We start from the raw sequence: 23,780 nt of genomic DNA, 5'->3' as shown, positions 1-23,780 counted from the left end.
TGGCTTGTGCGTCTCTACATCATGAGAGCAAGAGAGGGATGAGTCACTAACACAGCACTGCAGCTCCTGTGCAGAGCATCTATGAGCTCACTGCCAGGAACATCTGTGTGAGCAATACAGCATTCATCTATTACATACATCTGACAGTAGGATTCATATTCAAATATGTTCAAAGTAGTGTTTATTCAGATTTGAGCTAAAGTAAGATAAAGTGGGCAAACATCAAAAAGGGAGTTCTTTTTATTGCAGTATAATCAATGGTAAGTGTGGTTCTTGTGTGTCAGCTGCATCAATGCTTTGTAAAACAAGATGTTTAAAGATCCCCTGAATTCCCTGAACATTCTATTTATCTGATGTGTGTAATCATCTCTAGATGCGCACAAGTCACCGAGACTTGACAACAATCACATTTTCGCACAATGTAAACTTTGCATCCTCCTAGACATTATTTTCCCCCCACAGGCCTTTAATGAAGGCTCGTCTGCTTTTATTTAATGCACCTTCTTAGATTAGACTGACTGTCTCAAATCCAGCTGTCGCGCAATAACACACATGCAGATGCATGAGCGCGCACTTGACACCTGTTAGCGCTCGCTGCGCGCGCTTCTGATGCGTGCCATTGTTGTGACTCGCGCTACGTGGACTACCTCAAAACTCTGACGCCAGGTCGCCATGGAAACTGCTTTAAGCTGCGGCTCCGAGAGAGCAGAAGGTGTGGGATATTTAAGAGTTTGAGAACCGCGATCCGGCTCCTGCAGCACTGCCCAGCCTCGGAGCACAGCCTGATGAACCCGACACGACTCACATCACTGTCGGATTAACACACGATTCTGCTCATCCAGCGGTGAGTTCAACAAGTCCCATCTTTATGTGCACTTGAACTAGCTCGGCTTGGCTTCTGATGCCAGCACATGACTAGATAAATCATCTTCGTTTAATGATGTATCTGTAGTAGTGTCAAGTTTTGACAGGATACTGTTTTCATTGGCAAAGTTTGAAAAACCCTCGAATGATGTGGACTACCAACGCAACTCTGATGTATGGAAATAATGAAACGAGTTAAGTGAACACTTTCAGGGTAGCAGAGTGATGACGACACCATGTTTATTATTAATCACAAATATGTGTATGCACTTGTAATAAAAACGCGCTGTTTGGTCTAACGTGTATGTCACGCATCCTGTGATTAGGGAATGTCATGTCTGTTTTGCTTCTGACCGATCAGAACTTTAAATACACTTGGTCTGTAAGCAACTGGATATCAGAAAAGGATGCTGTTCAACACAATACTGGCAAAATGTGCTCTACGCCTTTAAAAGCATCAAGAGGCATTATGCATTAGGAAGAGTCTTTTTTTTTTTTTTTGCTTCTTCTGGAAGCTTCTGGCGTGTATCTGTGAATGAATGGATGAGCAGAAGTACTCGGATGAGTCACAGCGGTTTATTTGCGGGAGAGCGCGCGCACGAGGGGCGGGGGTGCTGCAGCGTCACACTGGCCACGTTTATTCGTGTGTCTGTGGACAGATGGCACCGAAAACACGAATAAAGCTCTTCTGCACAAGTGCAGAATCACGGGGAATTAACAGTGTAATTGTAACATATGCACGGGGAATCACAGTTATTTGAGGTGTTTGACTCTATATCTCCGTGGGATTGAACTGTCGTGACGTGTCGTTCTATCTATGACGTCACCAGGCACCGGGCCGCCGTCACGCGGTCTGTCCCGCCCACTCAGTCGAGATGCACTGACAGGTTCGTTGGCTGTCTGGTGTTCAGGCTACAGAAGCAGATTTTAGTTAGGGCCTGGGGCAGTTGGGTTCATTTTGGTCAAGCATGTTCCCCACACCAGGTACAGTGTCCTGACTGCAATTCTGTAGAGCATTTCAAAGAAGAATGAGAAAGGAACTATAATGTCACTGTGCATGTCTAAACATCTGTGACCCTGGACCATAAAACCAGTAGCAATAGCCAACAAGACATTGCATGGGTCATAATTGTACATATTTTTTATTTTATGCCAAAATCATTAGGATATTAAGTATCATGTTCCATGAAGATATTTAGTAAATTCCCTAACAGAATATTTTTGTAAGTTTCACTAAGAACTTCATTTGGACAGCTTTAAAGATGATTTTCTCAATATTTTGATTCTTTCATGCATGTTTTAATGGTGTTTATATAACTGGTTAGCAGACAGATTTTGATGCACAAACGCAGAAATGTTAATGAACCTACAGCTCACATGTGCATTTATCATCAGCTTACTTGTCAGACTTCTTGGTATTCCTTGGAAACCTTGATAATTACCTGCTCCTTTAGTTCTTGGCGAAGAAGCATGCTTGGTTTGTTTGTTTCAAACCAGTCACTGATCTCGTGAGAGCTATGTGCCTGTAATGGTTAAAGAGGTTCATTCTTGTTGTAGATACATGCACCGAGTATTTCTTTAACGTCAGTCAAAACAACAAAATCAATCTAGAACTTAAGTTCGGTTCAGTTGGTTTTTGTGAAACATCTTTTTTTTTTATTTAAATGTGTTGATCTTTGGATGTGGCAATACTTTTTCTTCAAGAAAGCAGATCAAATGCTCGGGTTGCACACTATGGTTGTCTGACAGGAGGGAGATTTTGAGGTCTGAAGATATGAAGGAAGCAATCCCAGGATAGATTCATAAATAATTAAAATGATCCAGTTATTCATAATTAACTTTTCCTAGCATTGTTATCACTGTTGCTGGTTAGTTAGCTGTATAATATTACCATCCTGTAAGATTTATTTTTGGCTACATTGAAAACAAACAAGGAAGTAAGTAAATAAATCAGTTTTAATAGAATTTTGTACTTTCTACACAATGTATTCTGTGGCAAAAGTTGTAATATATAAATGTTATAGGTTAAGTATACACTATAACTTGCATATATACTGTAGCTTGTTTGCTCACAGCTTTAATGCAGTAAACCAGTTTCAAAATCACTAAATTATATGCTCTATTTAATGCCAGTTTGTTATATAAATAGTCAGATTTGTGTGTTCACTGAAAAATTGAAGAAAAACTGCATTTTAAATACCACTTGATTAACTGAAAAATATGCTGCAGCTATAATAATGTAGCGTGTGCAGAGGGACTATCAAACTCATATAAAATAACTTTATAAAGCGCACTAGACAGAAGAGTGAACTGAGTGCATAGTGTAAAGTATGTCATTTAGGACACATATAACATAAAGAGAAAAAACTAAAGTGTTAAGAGATCAGATGTAGAATGTTCTATACGAACACAAACATTCAGTCATCTAAACACAGTTACATGTTACTGTCATTTACTTTTCATATACATCCTCAGTGTACATTCTCATATATTTTTCATGTACAGCTTCAAAATTCACCAACCATCCAGGCCTAGAACAGTTCCTCGACCCGTCCCTGTCTCGGGGACATGAACACTCACTCCTGCTAATGTTTGAATGAGTTTGATAGCTAGTTCCAGGAACAATGACGTCACTTTCCAAACCAATCAACAGCATTATGGGCCTTACCCAGTACACACACTTGTGGTCTTTGTTTCTCATCACTGCTCTACTTACTTGACATGTTTCCAGTATTTGGCCCAAGTGTTGAAGTGGCCGTAAAGTGAAGGGCTCAGATGTGTATAGAACCTGTGGTAAACCAATGACTCACACTTACAACATAAAGCTGTAAATGCACAAGTAAAGTTTTACAGAGCTTTATTTACACATTTTAATTTGTAATAATTTGCACTTATATAAATAAACATCTAATGCTCTGTTCAGTAGTTTCTATGTAACAGATGACACAATTTAATTGTAGGGCTTTAAGTGATTAAAAGCATTTGCAGACATTTAGCAAAATACACATAAAAAGACTAATAGAATGTGCAATACTTTTTGTTTTAGCACTAAATTACACACAATATCTAATTCAGCTGGAAAGGTTTCCTTAAAATCTTACAGTTTATTGGCACATAAGTTCCTGAACTTGAAGAATAATAGGATGATACTGTTCCAGGGCAGTCTTAGTGAGGTGAGGATTTAGTGTGTTAAGGGGCAGTCAGATTTGACATTTGTCAGACCTGCCATAGTCTTGCACACACACTTGTTGTCTTGTGTATGGTGCTCTCTAGTGGGCAAGACTGAAAGTGTGGGTATTGGGACAGGCCCTATAAAATGTTTTTACAGTACTGTATAGCAGGTGCTAGAAACTCTGGCCCAAACAGATGAATACACTTGAATGTGTATAAAATCACACTTGAATCACACTTCATTATGCTGACAATAAGTCATTTGGATAATATCTATTAAAAGGCTAAAAGCCAATTCCGAGTCATCTAAAAGCCAATCAATAGCCCTTTGAAGGATTTTTTTGTTATTATTACTATTTTTTTTTATAATGACTTTATTTCACTTTTATTTTTAATGTTTCTTTTGAAGTTTGAGATGCTGAATAATGAGCTAATCTGTTATTACTTATGTATAAAAATGGCATAATACTGAGCTAACAAAAGTTTAACATAAATCATTACCTAAAGTGAGCCTCCAAAATTTCGGAAGTGTACACTGCATGGTTTTTGTCTTTTATGACTAGTCACACAATGTTCTGGAATGTTCCAGAAAGCATTAGAATATTAAAGAATATTCCATAATGTTCTAGAATCTTCTCATCCTTGCAAAACATCTTTAAAAAAGATGCATAATTAGTACAAAAACTGATCTGGACCAAACCAATATTTCATAATTATTAATTATATGACATAAATATTTACCAAAATATTTATTTATGGTACGTGAAAATAAATAGTAAAATAATAATTAACCCGACAGAATTACTTGGTGTTTGTTACATTGTTTTACAATTTTATGTTGTCACTGTTCAGAACTTTTCTATCATATGAACGTCTCAGGTTACGAATGTAACCATGGTTCCCTGAGTAGGGAACGAGACACTGCATCCTCTAGGGGTCGCTATGGGAAACACCTCGTCGTGACCCGTGTCTGAAGCATACATTGAAAAACACCAACGAGTTGGCTGGCGACAGCCTCTGACATCACTACCGGTGCAACGTGAGAACACGTCATTCACTTCTTCGTCTGAAGCTTGCATCCGAAGCATGGCAGGGAGCTAGAGGATGCAGTGTCTCGTTCCCTACTCAGGGAACCTTGGTTACATTCATAACCTGAGACGTTCCCTTTCAAGGGAACTTCAAACTGTGTCCTCTAGGGGTCGCTATGGGGAAAAGTATACCCACGCAGCCATGCTGAGGGGAGTGCAGGCCAGAATCATGGTGAACACCAAGTACCAACTCAACCATTTACATGGGAGTTGCCCCTGGGATGTTAGATGGCTGTCCGTGACATACCTCTTGACTAGTCACACAATGTTCTGGAATGTTCCAGAAAGCATTAGAATATTAAAGAATATTTCCATAATGTTCTAGAATCTTCTCATCCTTGCAAAACATCTTTAAAAAAGATGCATAATTAGTACAAAAACTGATCTGGACCAAAACAATATTTCATAATTATTAATTATATGACATAAATATTTACCAAAATATTTATTTATGGTACGTGAAAATAAATGGTAAAATAATAATTAACCCCACAGAATTACTTGGTGTTTGTTACATTGTTTTACAATTTTATGTTGTCACTGTTCAGAACTTTTCTATCATATGAACGTCTCAGGTTACGAATGTAACCATGGTTCCCTGAGTAGGGAACGAGACACTGCATCCTCTAGGGGTCGCTATGGGAAACACCTCGTCGTGACCCGTGTCTGAAGCATACATTGAAAAACACCAACGAGTTGGCTGGCGACAGCCTCTGACATCACTACTGGTGCAACGGGAGAACACGTCATTCACTTCTTCGTCTGAAGCTTGCATCCGAAGCATGGCAGGGAGCTAGAGGATGCAGTGTCTCGTTCCCTACTCAGGGAACCTTGGTTACATTCATAACCTGAGACGTTCCCTTTCAAGGGAACTTCAAACTGTGTCCTCTAGGGGTCGCTATGGGGAAAAGTATACCCACGCAGCCATGCTGAGGGGAGTGCAGGCCAGAATCACGGTGAACACCAAGTACCAACTCTACCATTTACATGGGAGTTGCCCCTGGGATGTTAGATGGCTGTCCGTGACATACCCCTTATGGCCAAAGGCCTAGGCTACATACCCAACCTACCTGTTAGGGCCTCGGCCCAGGGTAGAGCTGAAGGCTTGGAATAAAGAAAGATTCTTTTAAAAGGATATGGCAAAGAACCTAGCATTTTATACTTTTTAAGTCTTACCTGTCACACAGGGGCTACTGCTTGCTCTTGCATAAGCTTGCTGAAGGAGCTGTCTCAACAGATCCCTAGTAGCAACACCCTGTTTAGACAGGTATCCGAGGATAGATAAGTGGAATGGCGCCAAGATGAACGGGGCTTTTACCAACTCAAGAAAGGGCACGAAGCAACCGCATGAAGCCCTTACCATATAGGATTTTAGAAAGAACGCAGAGCACTAGCATGTGAACTTACCACAGTGTGGATTTCAGAAAGTGTGCAAAGACTTCACGTGCACACTTACCATAACATGGATTTTAAATACTGTTCTAAGGAGGGGCTCTCGTGGCACTCTGATAGAGCAGCTCATAGATGGAATGGTGCATCTCAAAACAATGTTTGAGAGTCATTAACAATTAACTCGATCTGTGGAAATAATGCTGGAGCGCTCTGGGGAAAGAACAAAGAACTCAATCTCACATGAGAGGAGAACTCCGAATTCAGAAAGAGAGTAGCGCACTCATAAGTAACCCTTCTTGGAAAAGGGGAGTGCTGCTAAACTACCACGAGAACCACCCAAATAGCCCCTCATGTTGAGAGAAGCGATGCTTGAAGTGTATAAACAAATACACACTGGCTGAGTGGAGCCCAAGTAACCAAGGTCTAACCATCTCAAGAAAGGGAACGAAGCTGAGCGCATAAAAGGATTTCAAAAAGTGCGCAGAGTCTTGAGTGCACACTTACCACTTTTGTGGATTTTAGAAAGTGCGTGCACACTCACCACCATGTGGTTTTCAGAAAGTACACAGAGCTTAGCGTGTGTACCTACAGGTTCCTAAGCATCACAGAGGCGCTGAACCGCACGGGAGAGGCAAGCTCAAATTTACAAACCTCTGGTGAGGGAAGCATCACCTGAGGCAGCATATACAAGAAGACTTCCATAACTGCCCATCCACTTCCCGCTTGATGCGACAGCAACAACTAAGCAGCCAGGAAGCCCATCAGGGTGACCTGGCCGGACATCCATGAAATTCCTTTCAGTACCGTGCCAGACCTGATGATCAAGGAGGCTCCCGCAGAAACCTTATATCTCGGCTACCTAATACCAGAAACATGAAGCCGGAACCAGGGCTATCATACCGGGTGGACATAATGCTGACAAGCGTTTAGTAAACACTGTAACTGAGCACTGCAAAGGAAACTCACTGAGGTTATTAGTACACACATAACCACCAGCAATTTAATACATATATAAGTATATATAGAATGGGTTTCATACTCACCCACCATGGTTCCTGTGCTGGAACCCCGCTCAAGGGGCACCTCCTTTTAGTCAGGACCATCAGCAGGGTTGTTGCTATACATAGAACAAAAACATCATAGGTCCAGCATAGGAGACTGTTATACAAGAAGTTCCCACCTAACCTCGGTCAGGTGGAGAGATGGTGGTTACAGGGCAATTACCAAGGGGTGGATAAGAGCAGATGTAAAAAACCCCAAAGGGAATGAGTAGATACTTAAGTATCGCTCTGATTCGGACGAGAACGCTGCCTCATCTGGATCACATCCCTTAGGTCCTGCCTCCCTCCTCATGACCAACGATTCCTCTTGCCCCTGCCCACAGGTGGGGGAGGAGCGCGAGTCATTGAAGAATTTGAAGGCAGCTGAGCAGGTCTTCACCTCCATGAACTTCTCGACTACCGTCTCAACGGAGGTACCAAAAAGTTCAGAAGGCAAAACCAGTGCATCGAGAAGAAAGCCCCTTTCTTTCTTCCCGATGTCTGCCAGGTTAAACCACAGATGTCTCTCCATTACCACCATGGCCGCCATAGACCTTCCCATGGTGGAGGCGGCCTGCTTGGTAGCACGGAGAGAGAGGTCTGTGGTGCGGCGCAGCTCGACCACCTGATCAGCTGAAAGGCCCTCGCCTTTATCCAGGTCCTTCAGGTCCTGGTCAGGTCGACCAGCCTGATAAGCCTGAAGCACTGCCATCATGTGCAATGAAGCCACTGCCTGATCTGCTGCTGCATATGCCTTGCTATTTAAGCGGGATGTATCCTGGAGGGGCTTAGATAGACAAAGAAGGAAGATTTAAGAGAGGGCATCTCCCCCACAGAGAGATAGAGACAAAGAGCTTTCCTTCGATGTTGGCATAACTTGTATGCTAAAACCAATGGATGCGAGAAGAAAATGGCCTTTTCCATTCCTTTTCGACATCTGCATGGAGATCAAACAAAATTGGAAGGATCACCTGAGCCAGAGGGCTATGATAAGAAAGATAACGCTCATCGAGCCGACCTCGCGGCGTCACCTTGCTGGCACGCTTCGATGGCAAATCCAACTTTGCCATGGCTTGATCCATAACCTCCAACAGCTCTACAAACGCAGGGCAGGAAGACATCTCCTGCTCTTCTTGGGTAGAACCCAGCAGAGCATTAACTTCAGTATCAGACAGTGTTATAGATAAAAAATCCTCCTCCTGAAGTTCACTGTCATCTGCTGCTGACGAGTGCGAAAGGGACCAAATTCCCTCTCTAAACTCCTCAGCGAGATCCACCTCTGATCCCCATGAGCTCACTCTCCTCCGTGCCTCAGCAGCGTCAGGTCCTGAACCATGTGAAGCAGATGGCTGCCCCTCTTTCCTCGAAAAGATCGACAAACGAGAGCAGAGCTTTTTCATAGAAAAACGCTCGCAATGCACACAGATTGCCCCCTCAAGGACATCACGTGCGTGCTCTTCACCCAAACAAATGACACAAAGACTGTGTGTGTCATCCGGTGTCAAATAACGCAGACACGGATGCACACACTGTCTAAATACCTTGCTAGTGGTTGCCATGATAAACAGAGAAAGATCGCTCTTAATGTGTTACTTCATATGCACGCTTCAAACAAAACAGTCAGTAAAGACGAAGAAGAGAATGACATGTTCTCCTGGCACTTATTTATCCATAGTTGCGCCGGTAGTGACGTCAGGGGCTGTCACCGGCAAACACATTGGTGTTTTTTCAATGTATGCGCCAGACTCGGGTCACGACGAGGTGTTCCCCATAGCGACCCTTAGAGGATGCAGTTCGAAGTTCCCTTGAAAGGAAACTTGACACTGTTGCAACCTTGTATGATTTTGTAGAAACTTAAAGGGTTAATCCAGCACAAAATGAATGAAACACCACACCCTTGTGGACGGCTGACACAGAAGAGCAAACAGTGGCAGACAGTGTATTCTGATTTTTTTCATACTTTTATGGACCTTGACACTGTTATTTATTTGGCAGTCTATAGGACAGAGGATGAATGAAGCTTTTACGTATTGGAACGACATGGGGGTAAGTGATTAATGACAACATTTTCATTTTGGGGTGGAGTAACCCATTAAGTTCGTAATATTCACTACATTGTATGCATTGTTTTCCTGCATTTAATTGCTTTTAATTTTTTATTTGATGATGTTCTTTGTTATTTGTCATGAGATGATTATTCAGAGTTTATCCTTATACTCTTAGCCGATACTCACAAGTTTACCTGCCAATCCAGTCTTGATTAATAATGGTTTAATACATTTTTTTATTGCTATTTTTGAAAGAGAAGACTCAGCTTGAGTCTTCCAAACTTATGTTCAGAACTTAATTTCACAAGTTTTCCATCCATCTAAAGTGCCGAGCAAACCCCAAATGATAAGATATAGGGATAGCAAGGCAGGTTTAAAAATGCTCAATATTAACATTAACATTAACATTAGGCAGAAAAGGGAACAGAGTGCCTGCAGGCTCTGACGAAAAACTCACTCCTGAGGAGGTGAAAAAGATGAGGTTAGAGAAAAAGGAGAATGTAAGGTGATATTACTGCTGCAGCACTGAAGAAAATAAAAAGCAGAAAAAGAGAAAGAGCACTCCTGCTGGAGCAGAGGAAGAGTTCACTGTTACAGAAGAATGTAAATGTAGAAAAAAGGAAAAAGTGGAGGGAAAGATCGCTACTGATGTAGTGATGAAATTAGAGATGAGAGAGAGAGAAAGCAAGACCATAGGGAGAGATCGCTATTGTGGAAGTGACTAAATGGAAGATAGAAAAGAGGAAGAGCACTCCTTCAGGAGCGGAGGAAGAGATAACTAACTTGGTAGTATTGGAATTAAAGAAAGAAGAGGAAAATAGAAAGAGTGCTTCAGTGTAAGAAGAAAGTAGAACCCCAGTTAAAGATCAGCTGTGGGAAAGAATAAAAGCTTTTTTATTGCAAACAACCATGTTAACCTGTTTGCTATAAATATAATTTATTGACTATAGTCTCCTTTATTTCAGGTGAGTAGAAGATTGTGTCTTACAGGCTACTTATGAATTATAAGGATAGTGTTCAAGCTGCTATTTAAAGAGAAATCGATTATGGTTGTTGAAGTCTTAGTCGTTAGTGTTATATTAATTACTTAAGATGTAGATGTTTAAAACAAGGTTCGATGAAGTTAATTCTTGCACTCTCATATTCTCAACTAGTGAAGCATGAAAGTTTGGAAGGGTGTCCCTTTCAGAGGCAAAATTCATGGGTGAAAAGTATTTACATAATTCGTGCCACATAATTTACTAAGGTTTGCGCTAGTCAATTTACTGGTATTTGCTCCATTATTTACACTGGAAAAAAAGCATGTCTTAACCAATTTACTCCCAATACTGTCAAGTCTTTTTTAATTATATGATGTCATTACGCTGCTGTCTTGCCACCAGCCAATTGATGCATTGCTGATCATTGTTTTGAGTAGGGCTTTAGCTATCGAATATTTTAGTAATCGAGTATTCTACCAAAAATTCCATCGATTAATCGAGTAATCGGATAAAATGTGTTTTTGCTTAATTAAAGTGCAATATTAATTTAAGAGAAAATAAGACTTCTGGGTCTCTTAAAATGAACAACTAAGTTTCCTTTTTTAGAATTTTTTTTTTTTTTTTTTTTATGCATAGAAGGCAATGCATACATCAAAAATAAACATTTAATTATTACCCATTGTTTCTCTGTCTGTACTTGTACTGTGAACAATGACAATAAAATTGACAGATGAATTAAGTCCATTTAAGTGCCATTCAGTTGGGGTTTTAAATAAAGCATTTTCTGAGATGCACATTAAACATTAAACATGTTCCTGTAGCTCAATTGGTAGAGCATTGCGCTATCAAGCGCAAGGTTGGGGGTTCGATTCCCCGGGAACACATGATAGGTAAAAATTTATAGCCTGAATGCAGTGTAAGTCGCTTTGGATAAAAGCGTCTGCTAAATGCATAAATTTAATTTAATTTTTAAATTTAAACACATAAAACATTAATTTAATTTATGCTCCATTCCTTAACAGAGACACGCAGAACATGCAGGATTCATATTTAAATCGACTGTTCGAGCTTAATATTTACAGATATTAGTCCAAATCGTGATTTGATGTAAGTGCAATGACCTTTTTTGATTAATTCATTCAAAATTTGGCAAATTCCGTGCCATTCCGTGTTTAACTGTAAATTCCGTTTTTATGACTGGATTCCGCGATTCCCTCCGCGTTTTCTGCATCGCGGAAATCATAGGGCCCTAGTTGTGGTATGTCAGCTCTATCTTGCAATGGACACACGCCACGACGCTCTCTTTACGTTTGCCCGCGCCCTCAAATCAAAACACTGCTGACTCTTTGCAGTATGCGATTTTGGATAGAGCGCTTGTGTCTCTTTCTGCTTTGTGGGTGACGTAAACGCGGTGTCGCATAAAAAAATCATTGCGAAAGAACCTGACATGTTATTAAAAATAAATTAAAAGAGGCTTCAAGGCAGAGGAATTTGCCTTGATCAGTTTTTGTAATCGAGTTACTGGAGTTACTTTAGGAATCGTTTCAACCCTAGTTTTGAGTATCGATACATAACCCCTTTTAAACCAAACCGCGCAATTATCTCAGATAACTCAATCCAACCATACAAATAATCTACAACAGGTGCGCTCGAAGTACCGAATTAGCCAGATCCTGATTAGCACGATGATATCATCTTGGATGTGACATTTCATCTCAGATGTTTTAAGTGACGTACGAAAAAGGAAAGAATGATTAATCAGATTAGGCAACTTTCTTTCATTGCTCCAGGGTCCACTTCTGACACACATGCCTATTGTAGGTGCTTTTGGCCAGAGTATGCTCTTACACACACTGTTTGTTGTTTATCAGTTGAATTTTCCAAACCTCTCCACTTATCTCCTTTAAGAGAAAGGGCAAACCTATTAGAAGCAACTGACTTGCACTGCAAAAAATGGAAGTCACCACAAAAGATATTGTATGCTCTGTGGGAAGCTTAGAAGTCCTACATTAGCTTTAATTGTCTCTCACAGATATGTGCAGTGCTACTAAAACTGCCCTAATGAACACCATGAGTGGAGTTTTTGGACATGCCAAAGAACAATGGTCCTCAACCCTGTTCTTTGAGCCCCTGCAACACTGCACTTTTTGGATGTCTCCTTTATCTCACACAACCATTTCAGGTCTTGGAGTGTCTACTTATGAGCTGATAACCTGAATCGGGTATATTTAATTAGATGGATTTACAAAATGTGCAGTTTTGTGGGAATTACTGCCATAGAACTGCCATTTTGCTGATTGTGGGTTCTTTTGTGTTCATAATTAGATTGTTCTCAATGCTCTACTGGTCTGGTTTACTTTACAGAGAGAGAAAAAAAGTTTAAATATTAAAATACTGTGTCAAGGAAAACCATTGATAAGGTTTTTTTTGGGGGGGAGGACATAAAAAGCTCATAAATCAGTGTTTGTATTAAAGTGAGCATCAGTCTGGAGTTTGTATTTATATATGGATTCTTTGTTGTTATTAAAAAGCTTTTTATGTTTTGAAGTTGGATCTGGTAAAACTATATGCCTCTTTATCCCCAAAATGCAGAGTCCCATGATCTCAGTTAAAGGTGGACATCTTTGTTAAAATCTAATGTTTCTGACAACATGCATAAAAACATGCATGACTGTAACATTATCTACACAACAACTGGTGTAAGACTGCCAACTTATGGTCTTCGTTGCCAGTATTAGAGCCATGCTTGCAAACAGGCTGTCATCAGTGTTTTTAAACAAGTCACAAAAGAAACATTAACACTATTTCAGTTGGTTCCTGTGCTTATTTTTCCTTGTTCAGATCCTTCACAGTGTCAGCTATGTTGCCATTAAGCTGAGACCACTCATTCTCCCGACTTGTTATATATATATATATATTAAAATATTATAAACTAGATGTATACCAATTGTATGTTTTGTACCTGAATACATTTAATTTAGCATAAAGGTCACTATATAAAAAGACAAGCAAATCTGGCTACTATATTGCACTTCATTAAACATAAATAGAATGTTATATGTTTTGCCCATCTATAATCAGTCTTCTCTCTGTATTCCTGCCAGATCTTGTGAACATAATAGAGATGGAAGATGATCGCCGGTTTCACAAACTGACACGAGAACAGGTGGAGAATTTGGACCAAGTTCTTACAGAGGTCATTCCCATTCATGGTAGGGGTAATTTCCCAACCCTTGAAATCAAGCCTAAAGACATAATCCATGTGGTCAGAGACAGACTGATTTTGAAGAAGATCAAGGTGAGAGATGTCCGTCTCAATGGTTCTACAGCCAGTCATGTGCTGGTCAAAGAGAATGGCACCAGCTACAAAGACTTGGATATCATCTTTGGTGTGGAGCTTCCCAAACCGGAGGACTTCCAGATTATCAAGGAGGTGGTTTTGGGCTGTCTGCTGGACTTTCTACCTAAAGGTGTCAACAAAGATAAGATTACAGCTCTCACCATGAAAGAGGCATATGTACAAAAAATGGTCAAGGTCTTCACTGAGCATGACCGTTGGAGCCTTATCTCCCTTTCAAATAATAGTGGTAAGAATGTGGAACTCAAGTTTGTCAACTCTCTACGACGCCAGTTTGAATTCAGTGTGGATTCCTTTCAGATCATCTTGGACAGTATGCTACAGTCTTATTTGGATGCTGAAACGAGGAAGATTGTGGAAGGGCAAGAGGGCCAAGATTCTACTTTAACTCAAAGTCAAGGAATTCAGACAGCCCTAATTGATGAACCACTCCTCAGCTCAAGTGACATAGGGCATCACCAGGAAAGTGACATCGACATTTCCTGCGAAACTGATAATATTCAGACTTTTCTTGACTCTCAGTGTTATTGTAAAATTAGTCAGAAAGAGCAGTCTAAATATTTAGAAAGAGAACCAACACTTGAAACAGACAAAGATGTTGAAACAGACATGGTTCAAACAACAACTACGCCTGGATCTATGGAACAGGTATCTGAGCACTCTGTAATGGTGCATGTGGAGGAAAAGAATGAACTTCATGAAAATGTGTCTTTGCAAACTGAGACACTGCTCGAAGTAAATACAAATGAAACAGGTATGCACTCAGGGGAGAGAAATGAACTAGTTGGGGTAAAAACTATGTCTGTTAAGGAAACAAATTCCAAAGTCAAAACATATATTGATGAAACAGATTCTGACAAAACAGAATACATGTTAGACGTAGAGCCAGTTAAATCCCAACCATGGCTTGAAATGGTCCATACAGACTTTTCTTGTCTTTCAACAACAGGGACCTTCAGTGAGCGATGCACATTCCAACCTGCTCCCATTACATTTCTTACACAATCAGCACTAGACACATATGCAGAGTATCCTTTACCACCCCCTGCCAAGAAAAACAGCCAAAATTCACAAATGGTTGTTCTCAAGCATTCGTCACCCAAACCTCCTCGGAAAATGTCCAAAAAGATAACTCCTGTACCGAGTTCACCAGAAAAATCAGTGTCAAGTAATTCAGATGTTAATACTTGTCAGGTTTTGCATCCACCTAAAGCTTACCCAAAAGAATCATTACCTATGCAGGTTAAAATGTCAGGTCTTACCACAAAAAGCTTTGAATTATCCAGTGCCTCAGAAAATGACTCTAAAGAATCTAAAGAACTAGCCAACTGTACCGGAGTTTTAACTGTTGCTGCTCCACAGAATGGTATGCATTCAGAAAAGACATTGTACATGAGTCTATCACCAGAGGAAAGTCTTCAAAGTCGAGTGCAAACTTCAGAACCAGAAACTGGTGAAGCTACTCACGTCACTATTCTAATTCCTACGTCCAATCCCACATATCTCCCCAAAGATCAAAACAGGATAAACCAGCCTTTTAATGAAAGTGTTCAGACAGCACAGTGTCAGGCAACGGTACCTCTTATTAATGTGAATTCTGAACCTTTACTGCAGGCAAATAACAGTTATGACCTCAACTCAGCCTCTCCCAAAAAGAAAGATACTGAGTCTTGTGCTCAAGTTGATGATGCCACATCACCAAAATATCTTATTGAACCCTCAGAATTAGTCACTATGGCAACAAACTGTGCCTCTCAAATGTTAAAACCACAGTCTGCAGACCTTCCTATTGACTCACAAGCATTAGGGACAAATTCATCAGGCTCTGAACATGTTATATCACCTCAAGTTCCTATGTCCACTCTGCAGACTCAGGAACTTCTCGTGCCAAATCCACAGACTAAAGAACCTCCAGAACTATTATCACTTGTCTCCTTACCACAAGTTCAAAGCCACACAATTTCAGCACCACATTTTTCTAAGGAACTAGAACCTTCCATATCCTCAACAGCAAATCTAGAATCTTTAAGAACCTCAGAACCTCTTTTAGTAGCAGAACCATCTGAACCACTTTCACAGTGTTTGAAACCCTCTGCAGCTCTGATGTCACATACGTTAGAAACATCTTTGTCATCAGTAAGTGAGGAGGTGGTTTCAAAGATATCAGACCCATCATTTTCAGTCATTAACGAGCCAATATGCCCTTCAATAGAGCTGCCTTGCATTACAGTGTTGGCTGAGAGCATGTATGGTGACTTTGAGCAGGCTATGGACCACCTACGCTACCGGCTAATAGCGACACGCAACCCTGAAGAGATCAGGGGTGGAGGCCTGCTCAAGTACAGTAATCTGCTTGTCCGGGACTTCAAACCTGCCTGTGAAACAGAAATTAAGACTCTTGAGCGCTACATGTGCTCACGGTTTTTTATTGACTTCCCTGATGTAAATGAGCAGCAGCGCAAGATTGAATCATACCTGCGAAACCACTTTATTGGAGAGGAGAAAAGTAAATATGATTACTTGATGACGCTTCGGAGAGTGGTCAATGAGAGCACTGTGTGCTTGATGGGGCATGAACGCCGTCAGACTCTCAATATGATTACCATTCTAGCACTCAAAGTCCTAGGTGAGCAGAACATCATTCCCAATGCCAATAATGTTACCTGCTACTACCAACCAGCACCATACATGACAGACCACAACTTCAGTAACTATTACATTTCAAACGGCCAGTCCCCACTGATATATCACCCCTATCCACTACACATACACATGCAGTCTGGATTAGTTTAGGTCTAAGTATGTAACATTGATGGGAAAATGCACAGGGAAATCTCTGAATCTTGCAACCTAAAATATCCACCACAAATGATGTGCCCCAACACTTAACTGAAAAAAACAAACAAACTAAAAAACACCTTAAGTACCTAAGTGTTGGACAACAGTGTGTGTCAATTAAGATCTGATACTGAATATAAGTGAGAATTACACATACAAACCATTGAAAATGAAGGTTAAAACAAATGTGTCATGTTTTATTGAAAAAGGACAATGGCAAGGTAATTGGTTTTAAGACAGGAAGACAGGAAAGAACTGCAATATATAGTCTACAAAAATAAATTAGGAGAAAAAAAAACCTTGGCTAGGCCTGTTCTTGTCTTAGTAGCTGAAAAGTCCTGCTTTAACAAACAAACAAAACATGATTTTGATAAAAACACTATTTTAAATAATTTAATGCTTTATTGGCATGACAAAAAGTGCAAGAGAAATAATTAGCATGCAGCCAACGCTTTATTACATGGTAAGGTACTTTTGTTGTCTGAAACAATTAAACTGATTGTTCCCGTCTTGTTATGCTCTTAAGAAAGTTCAGTAAGGTCAGTGTTCCATTCCTTTTTTTCTGATTTCTGTTTGAATTAAGTATTTTATATGTTGTGATACTTCTTAGTACATCTACTGGGTATGTGTATTTTTATTTAGAATATATGCTCATTAGTAGATAATGAATGATATTATTCCAGGGATGTCCAGTTGTGCCCCTGGAAGGGCTACTGTCCAGCAGCGTTTAGCTCCAACACAACTGCATGCAAGTTTCCAGTGATCCTGAAGATCTTGATTAGGAGGTACAGGTGTGGTTAATTAAGACTAGTGCTGAATTCTGCTGCAAGGTGGCCTTCCAGGAACAGGATTGGAAAGCCTTTATGTGTTCAATATTTCACAAGAATCACACGTTTTCAGAATATCAGAAAAAAAAGCTCCATTAATATTAACAAATGGCTAAATGAGAGATTTCAGGAAAAACTATCTAGTGATCTACAAATGTTTGTTTGACCAAATGAACTATACGAAATGCATTAAATTGATGTAAACAAATCTCAAATTTGAAAGAGTGAGGTACAAAGATTACTACAAAAAAAAAAAAGAAAAACCAACCAACTACGAAATAAGAAAGAATAATGCCGTTTACTGGTGTCTTTTGTGTATCTATGGCACACAATGTTGATTGTACACAGAGAGTAACAAGCTGTCTTCTTTAGTTTTCTTTTCTTATATACTGTAAATGTAGCCTCAAACAATCCATGTGAGGACATTAAGTGATGTTATTTAATATTTCTTTGTATTTAACAGAACCATCAGTGGTGCTGAAGACTTAAATACATTTCCACCCTGTTTTTACATCTTTGTGACAAAAATGCATATATTTTTCCAAGAATTTATGTGTAGAACTGTATTATAGCCTACATGAAAGATTGCACCAGCCATACATACAGTATACACAAATAAACATGAATAGAAACTATAAAGTCAGGAACAAAAACATAAATGTGTGTATTGTTGGACATTAATATGGCATGAAGATTACTGAACTGTTATTTTCAGTTGAGTGATTATTCTAGCAAAATTTATTCAAGTGATTTGCCTAAATACATTTTTCAGAAGCATGAGAAAATATACTTGTATGACATGTTGGCTTCACTGAAATTGTATAAAGAAATTTTATTTTTAGGTTATCTTGAGTACATAGTGGAAGTTTTAGCAAATGTTTGACCTTGACCTTAATAAAATGCAAAAGTTTGATAGATCTTACAGAGATCTCATCACTGGTATAGTTATTCAATCCTGTGGAGTTATTTTTTCATGTGCAGACCTACAGTTTTTGTAAAGTATTGGCTTGATTGTATGATGATTTAACATTCTGTTTTATCTGTTTTATGTGATCGTCTACCTATGAAATACAGCCAAAAACCCCTAGCAACACTGTGGTTAGAAATAGGTTTAGCCTGAAATTGTTTACCAAGATGATGTACACCCATCATGAAATACTTAAAACCGTTTATATGACCAAAATTATTTTTGCAGGAAAACATCAGTGCCTAAATGAGCAGGAGAAAGCAAACGCAAAGTAAAGAATGTGATAGAAAGGACAATGCTCCTGCAAACGCAGCAGTCACTTTTTTTTATTTTCAGGTGTACATTATCTCCTCTTCTCATGCTGTTTGTGTTGATGTCAGATGTGGTTCTGTGCTGTGGCTAGTTTTGTTCATTTAATAAAAAGGACAAAAAAAAGGTATAGACCCACTTCATTGCATATGAGTATTGATGTTCTGTTTATGTAAAATATAAGATATTGTGTGTGTTTCAGGTATATGCAATGCTATGGGGAATGTCCCCACCAAGGCAATTTGCTAAATGTTTGACCTTGTGTGGACATTTTACTTTTAATTTTTTTGGAGACTTATAAATCATACAGAATTAAGTTTTTGAAAAACTAAAAAGTCCTATAGTTTTGTGTGAGGGGTATGTTTAGCTGTAATGTTAGGGTAAGGCAATAGGAAATACAGTTTGTATTGTATAATAACCATTATCTTCGAATATTAGAAACAATATATTGCCCATTTCTTTAAACTTTTCCTTAAAAATGCAATGTTCAGCTATTTTTTGTCAGTTTCATTGTTATCTCTTACAAAGATTATCAATCAAATTAAACCCTCCACATCCTCTACGGACCCTGTCCCTCCACACTTTTTTAAGGATGTGTGGAAAAACGATTGGCTTTCATGTTGAGGAAATTATAAATAGTAGCCTGTCTTCTGGAGTTGTGCCTGCATTTTGTAAAAAAGCAGTGATTGAGCCACTGATTAAGAAAGTCCTACAACCCGAATTCCGGAAAAGTTGGGACGTTTTTTAAATTTTAATAAAATGAAAACTAAAAGACTTTCAAATCACATGAGCCAATATTTTATTCACAATAGAACATAGATAACATAGCAAATGTTTAAACTGAGAAAGTTTACAATTTTATGCACAAAATGAGCTCATTTCAATTTTGATTTCTGCTACAGGTCTCAAAATAGTTGGGACGGGGCATGTTTACCATGGTGTAGCATCTCCTTTTCTTTTCAAAACAGTTTGAAGACGTCTGGGCATTGAGGCTATGAGTTGCTGGAGTTTTGCTGTTGGAATTTGGTCCCATTCTTGCCTTATATAGATTTCCAGCTGCTGAAGAGTTCGTGGTCGTCTTTGACGTATTTTTCGTTTAATGATGCGCCAAATGTTCTCTATAGGTGAAAGATCTGGACTGCAGGCAGGCCAGGTTAGCACCCGGACTCTTCTACGACGAAGCCATGCTGTTGTTATAGCTGCAGTATGTGGTTTTGCATTGTCCTGCTGAAATAAACAAGGCCTTCCCTGAAATAGACGTTGTTTGGAGGGAAGCATATGTTGCTCTAAAACCTTTATATACCTTTCAGCATTCACAGAGCCTTCCAAAACATGCAAGCTGCCCATACCGTATGCACTTATGCACCCCCATACCATCAGAGATGCTGGCTTTTGAACTGAACGCTGATAACATGCTGGAAGGTCTCCCTCCTCTTTAGCCCGGAGGACACGGCGTCCGTGATTTCCAACAAGAATGTCAAATTTGGACTCGTCTGACCATAAAACACTATTCCACTTTGAAATAGTCCATTTTAAATGAGCCTTGGCCCACAGGACACGACGGCGCTTCTGGACCATGTTCACATATGGCTTCCTTTTTGCATGATAGAGCTTTAGTTGGCATCTGTCAATGACATCTAGTAATGTCATTGACACAATCATGCCGATGAGTGATGCAGTGTCGTCTGAGAGCCCGAAGACCACGGGCATCCAATAAAGGTCTCCGGCCTTGTCCCTTACGCACAGAGATTTCTCCAGTTTCTCTGAATCTTTTGATGATGTTATGCACTGTAGATGATGAGATTTGCAAAGCCTTTGCAATTTGACGTTGAGGAACATTGTTTTTAAAGTTTTCCACAATTTTTTTACGCAGTCTTTCACAGATTGGAGAGCCTCTGCCCATCTTTACTTCTGAGAGACTCTGCTTCTCTAAGACAAAGCTTTTATAGCTAATCATGTTACAGACCTGATATCAATTAACTTAATTAATCACTAGATGTTCTCCCAGCTGAATCTTTTCAAAACTGCTTGCTTTTTTAGCCATTTGTTGCCCCCGTGCCAACTTTTTTGAGACCTGTAGCAGGCATTAAATTTTAAATGAGCTAATTAAGTGGATAAAAGTGTAAAATTTCTCAGTTTAAACATTTGCTACATTATCTATGTTCTATTGTGAATAAAATATTGGCTCATGTGATTTGAAATTCCTTTAGTTTTCATTTTATTAAAATTTAAAAAACGTCCCAACTTTTCCGGAGTTCGGGTTGTATTTCAAAGGTTCCTTTTTTATCGAAAATTTTGGAAAAATTTGTATTTTTGCAGCTACAGTCTTTTCTGGTGGTACATGGCATCCTAGATACTTTTCAGTCAGGTTTTAAAGTATATCATAACACTGAGTCTGCACTTTCAAAGGTTTTTAATGACAGATTCTGGTGATTCAGCCATTTTAGTGCTTTTAGATCTCACTGCTGCTTTTGACACAGTTGACCACAAAATTATTTTATCTCGTCTGGAAAACTGTGTGGGAGTCAGGGGGACTGCCCTAAAGTGGTTTCAGTCATATCTTTTAAGGAGATGCTTTTTTGTTAAAATCGGGGACTCTACTTCATCAACTGCGCCTTTAAACTATGGGGTCCCCCAGGGATCAATTCTTGGTCCTATTCTTTTTGCATTGTACCTCCTTCCACTTGGAATAATTTTTTAAAAGCATGGCATCTCCTATCATTTGTATGCTGATGATTGTCAAATGTATATGCCAATCAGAAAGCATGAAGGCAGCCCTCTGACACCCCTTCTTGAATGTTTAAATGACGTCAAAGCGTAGTTAGCCCAAATTATTTTTAACTAAATGAGAGTAAAACAGATTATCCAGTTTGGCCCCACTAACCCCATGATAGATTTGGGCTCCCTCAATGATTTTGTGCATCCTGTTGTAAGTAACCTTGGGGTAAAAATAGACAGTGATTTTAAACTAAACAAACAAATAAATGCAGTAGTGAAATAGTTTTTATCATCTTCCCCATTTAGCCAAAGTTAAACCATGTTTGTCTTTTAACAGTTTTGAACAAGTTACACATGCTTTTATTTCTTCTCGTTTAGACTACTGTAATGCAATTTATATCGGTATTAATCAAAACGCACTTTCACGCTTACAGTTAGTCCAAAATTCTGAAGCACATCTTTTAACAGGAACCAAACAGCGCGCTCATATAACTCCAATTATTGCCTCATTGCACTGGCTTCCTGTTCGTTTTAGGATTGATTTTAAGATTTTATTGTTTGTTTTTAAAGCTGTGAATGGACCTGCCCCAACATATATCTTGGACCTCATCCAAATCTATACGCCAGCACGGACACTGAGGTCAGAGGGCCAGCTACAGCTTGCAGTCCCTAAGTAAAGACTTAAAACTCGGGGGGACAGAGCATTTTCTGTGGTTGGACTTAACTATGGAACGCTCTCCCCTCCATGTCCGAACTGCCCCTACAGTTGAGTGTTTTAAAGCTCGTCTAAAGACTCATTTTTATTATTTGGCTTTTAACTGCGCGTGAGCTGTGTGGTCCTTTTGTGGTATTTATTTTTTTCTTTTGTATTCTATATATTTTAATAGCTTTTTATGTTCTGAGTCTTTTGTGCAGCACTTTGGAAACTTTGTGTTTGTAAAATGTGCTATAGAAATAAAGTGGATTGGATTATGCCTATGGAATGAACCTATAAAACGAGAGAGAGACTCTTAGTAAGAGAGAGAGGCTTAGGTGTAAAAAGTACTCACTGTACTTAAGTTAAAGTACATATTATGTCAAAAGTAAAGTAGTATTCACATTTAATTAACTATAAGTAAACACGTTTCTTGGCTTTTTAAACAACTTTTGAAAATAAATTCTCATTTTAGTATTTTTGATGCAAAAACTTTAAAGAAATGTCAGCAATCATTATTTTCTCATTGTTTTGTGTAGGACTCAAAGAGATGGCAGACGTTCATCTAGAACAACACCTTGAAACGTTATCTATATTCTTTTAACTTAAATGAGCAGCAGGTGATTTTACAGAGGTTTGATCTGAATGCATTACAGCTGTAATGAAGTGTGAAGAGTTGAGGAGAGCGGACTCCCCTCACAATGTAGAGCACTTCGAGTGCTTAGAACAGCAGAAAAGTAATATAAATGAAATTATTATTATTATCATCATCATTACAACAATGCTTATTATAAAAACAAATTAGGCCTACTATAGTCGTCGCTATACTGTACCTGAAGGAACACAGAGTTGAGAATAATCAAGAGAGTCTTTATTAATCCAACACAGGCATAAATCCAACATGAAACACAGGAGGAAGACACACGTACTGACTTGTAACTGTTAGCCCTAACAAAACTAAACTGAAAGACTATGATATATAAAGACCGGATAATGAAGGGCAGACAGATGCATGGAATGACTTAATAAATGAGGACATGGAACACATGGGAAATAAACTAGACACACCTGGGAACTAATCAATTAACCAAACACGGGAGACAGAAACTGGGTCACAGAGAAGCTGGGGAATGAAAACACAACATAATGAGTCCAGGGGTGTGACAGCAGTCTGTTCACCCAAAAATGAACATTCTGTCATCATTCATTTACTCAGTATTGTCTTTCAATGCCTGAGTTATTTACAGCAGAATGTCCAAACTACTCTTCTGTATACAATAAGAGTGATTGAAACCATGGCTGTCAAGCTGGATTTTAAAAGTAAGTGACAATATACATTTCTCTTTTTCCCATGTAAAGCCTCACGTGGCTTTGGAAGTACGTGCATAACTTATATGAACAACTTATATGATGATTTCATGTGAATTTGCTATAATTCATGATTCATGCTATGATGCTTTTTTTTTTTTTCAACCTCCTGGCCCCC

The 23,780-nt window shown here is 39.2% G+C and overlaps 1 protein-coding gene across 1 annotated transcript; it reads left to right on the top strand.

Moving 5' to 3' along the window:
* Nucleotides 1-560: 560 nt before the first annotated feature.
* On the top strand, nt 561-17,652 carry LOC132110030 (uncharacterized). The gene is made up of 2 exons (XM_059516612.1): nt 561-844; nt 13,688-17,652. Exon 2 carries the CDS (start codon nt 13,708-13,710, stop codon nt 16,732-16,734), a length of 3,027 nt encoding a protein of 1,008 aa, XP_059372595.1. The 5' UTR covers nt 561-844; nt 13,688-13,707; the 3' UTR covers nt 16,735-17,652.
* Nucleotides 17,653-23,780: the final 6,128 nt, after the last annotated feature.

This window comes from Carassius carassius, chromosome 29 (genome assembly GCF_963082965.1).
Source record: "Carassius carassius chromosome 29, fCarCar2.1, whole genome shotgun sequence".
Lineage (NCBI taxonomy): Eukaryota > Metazoa > Chordata > Actinopteri > Cypriniformes > Cyprinidae > Carassius > Carassius carassius.
The sequence above is the reverse complement of the archived record's forward strand: the minus strand, read 5'-3'. Positions and strand labels throughout refer to the sequence as shown.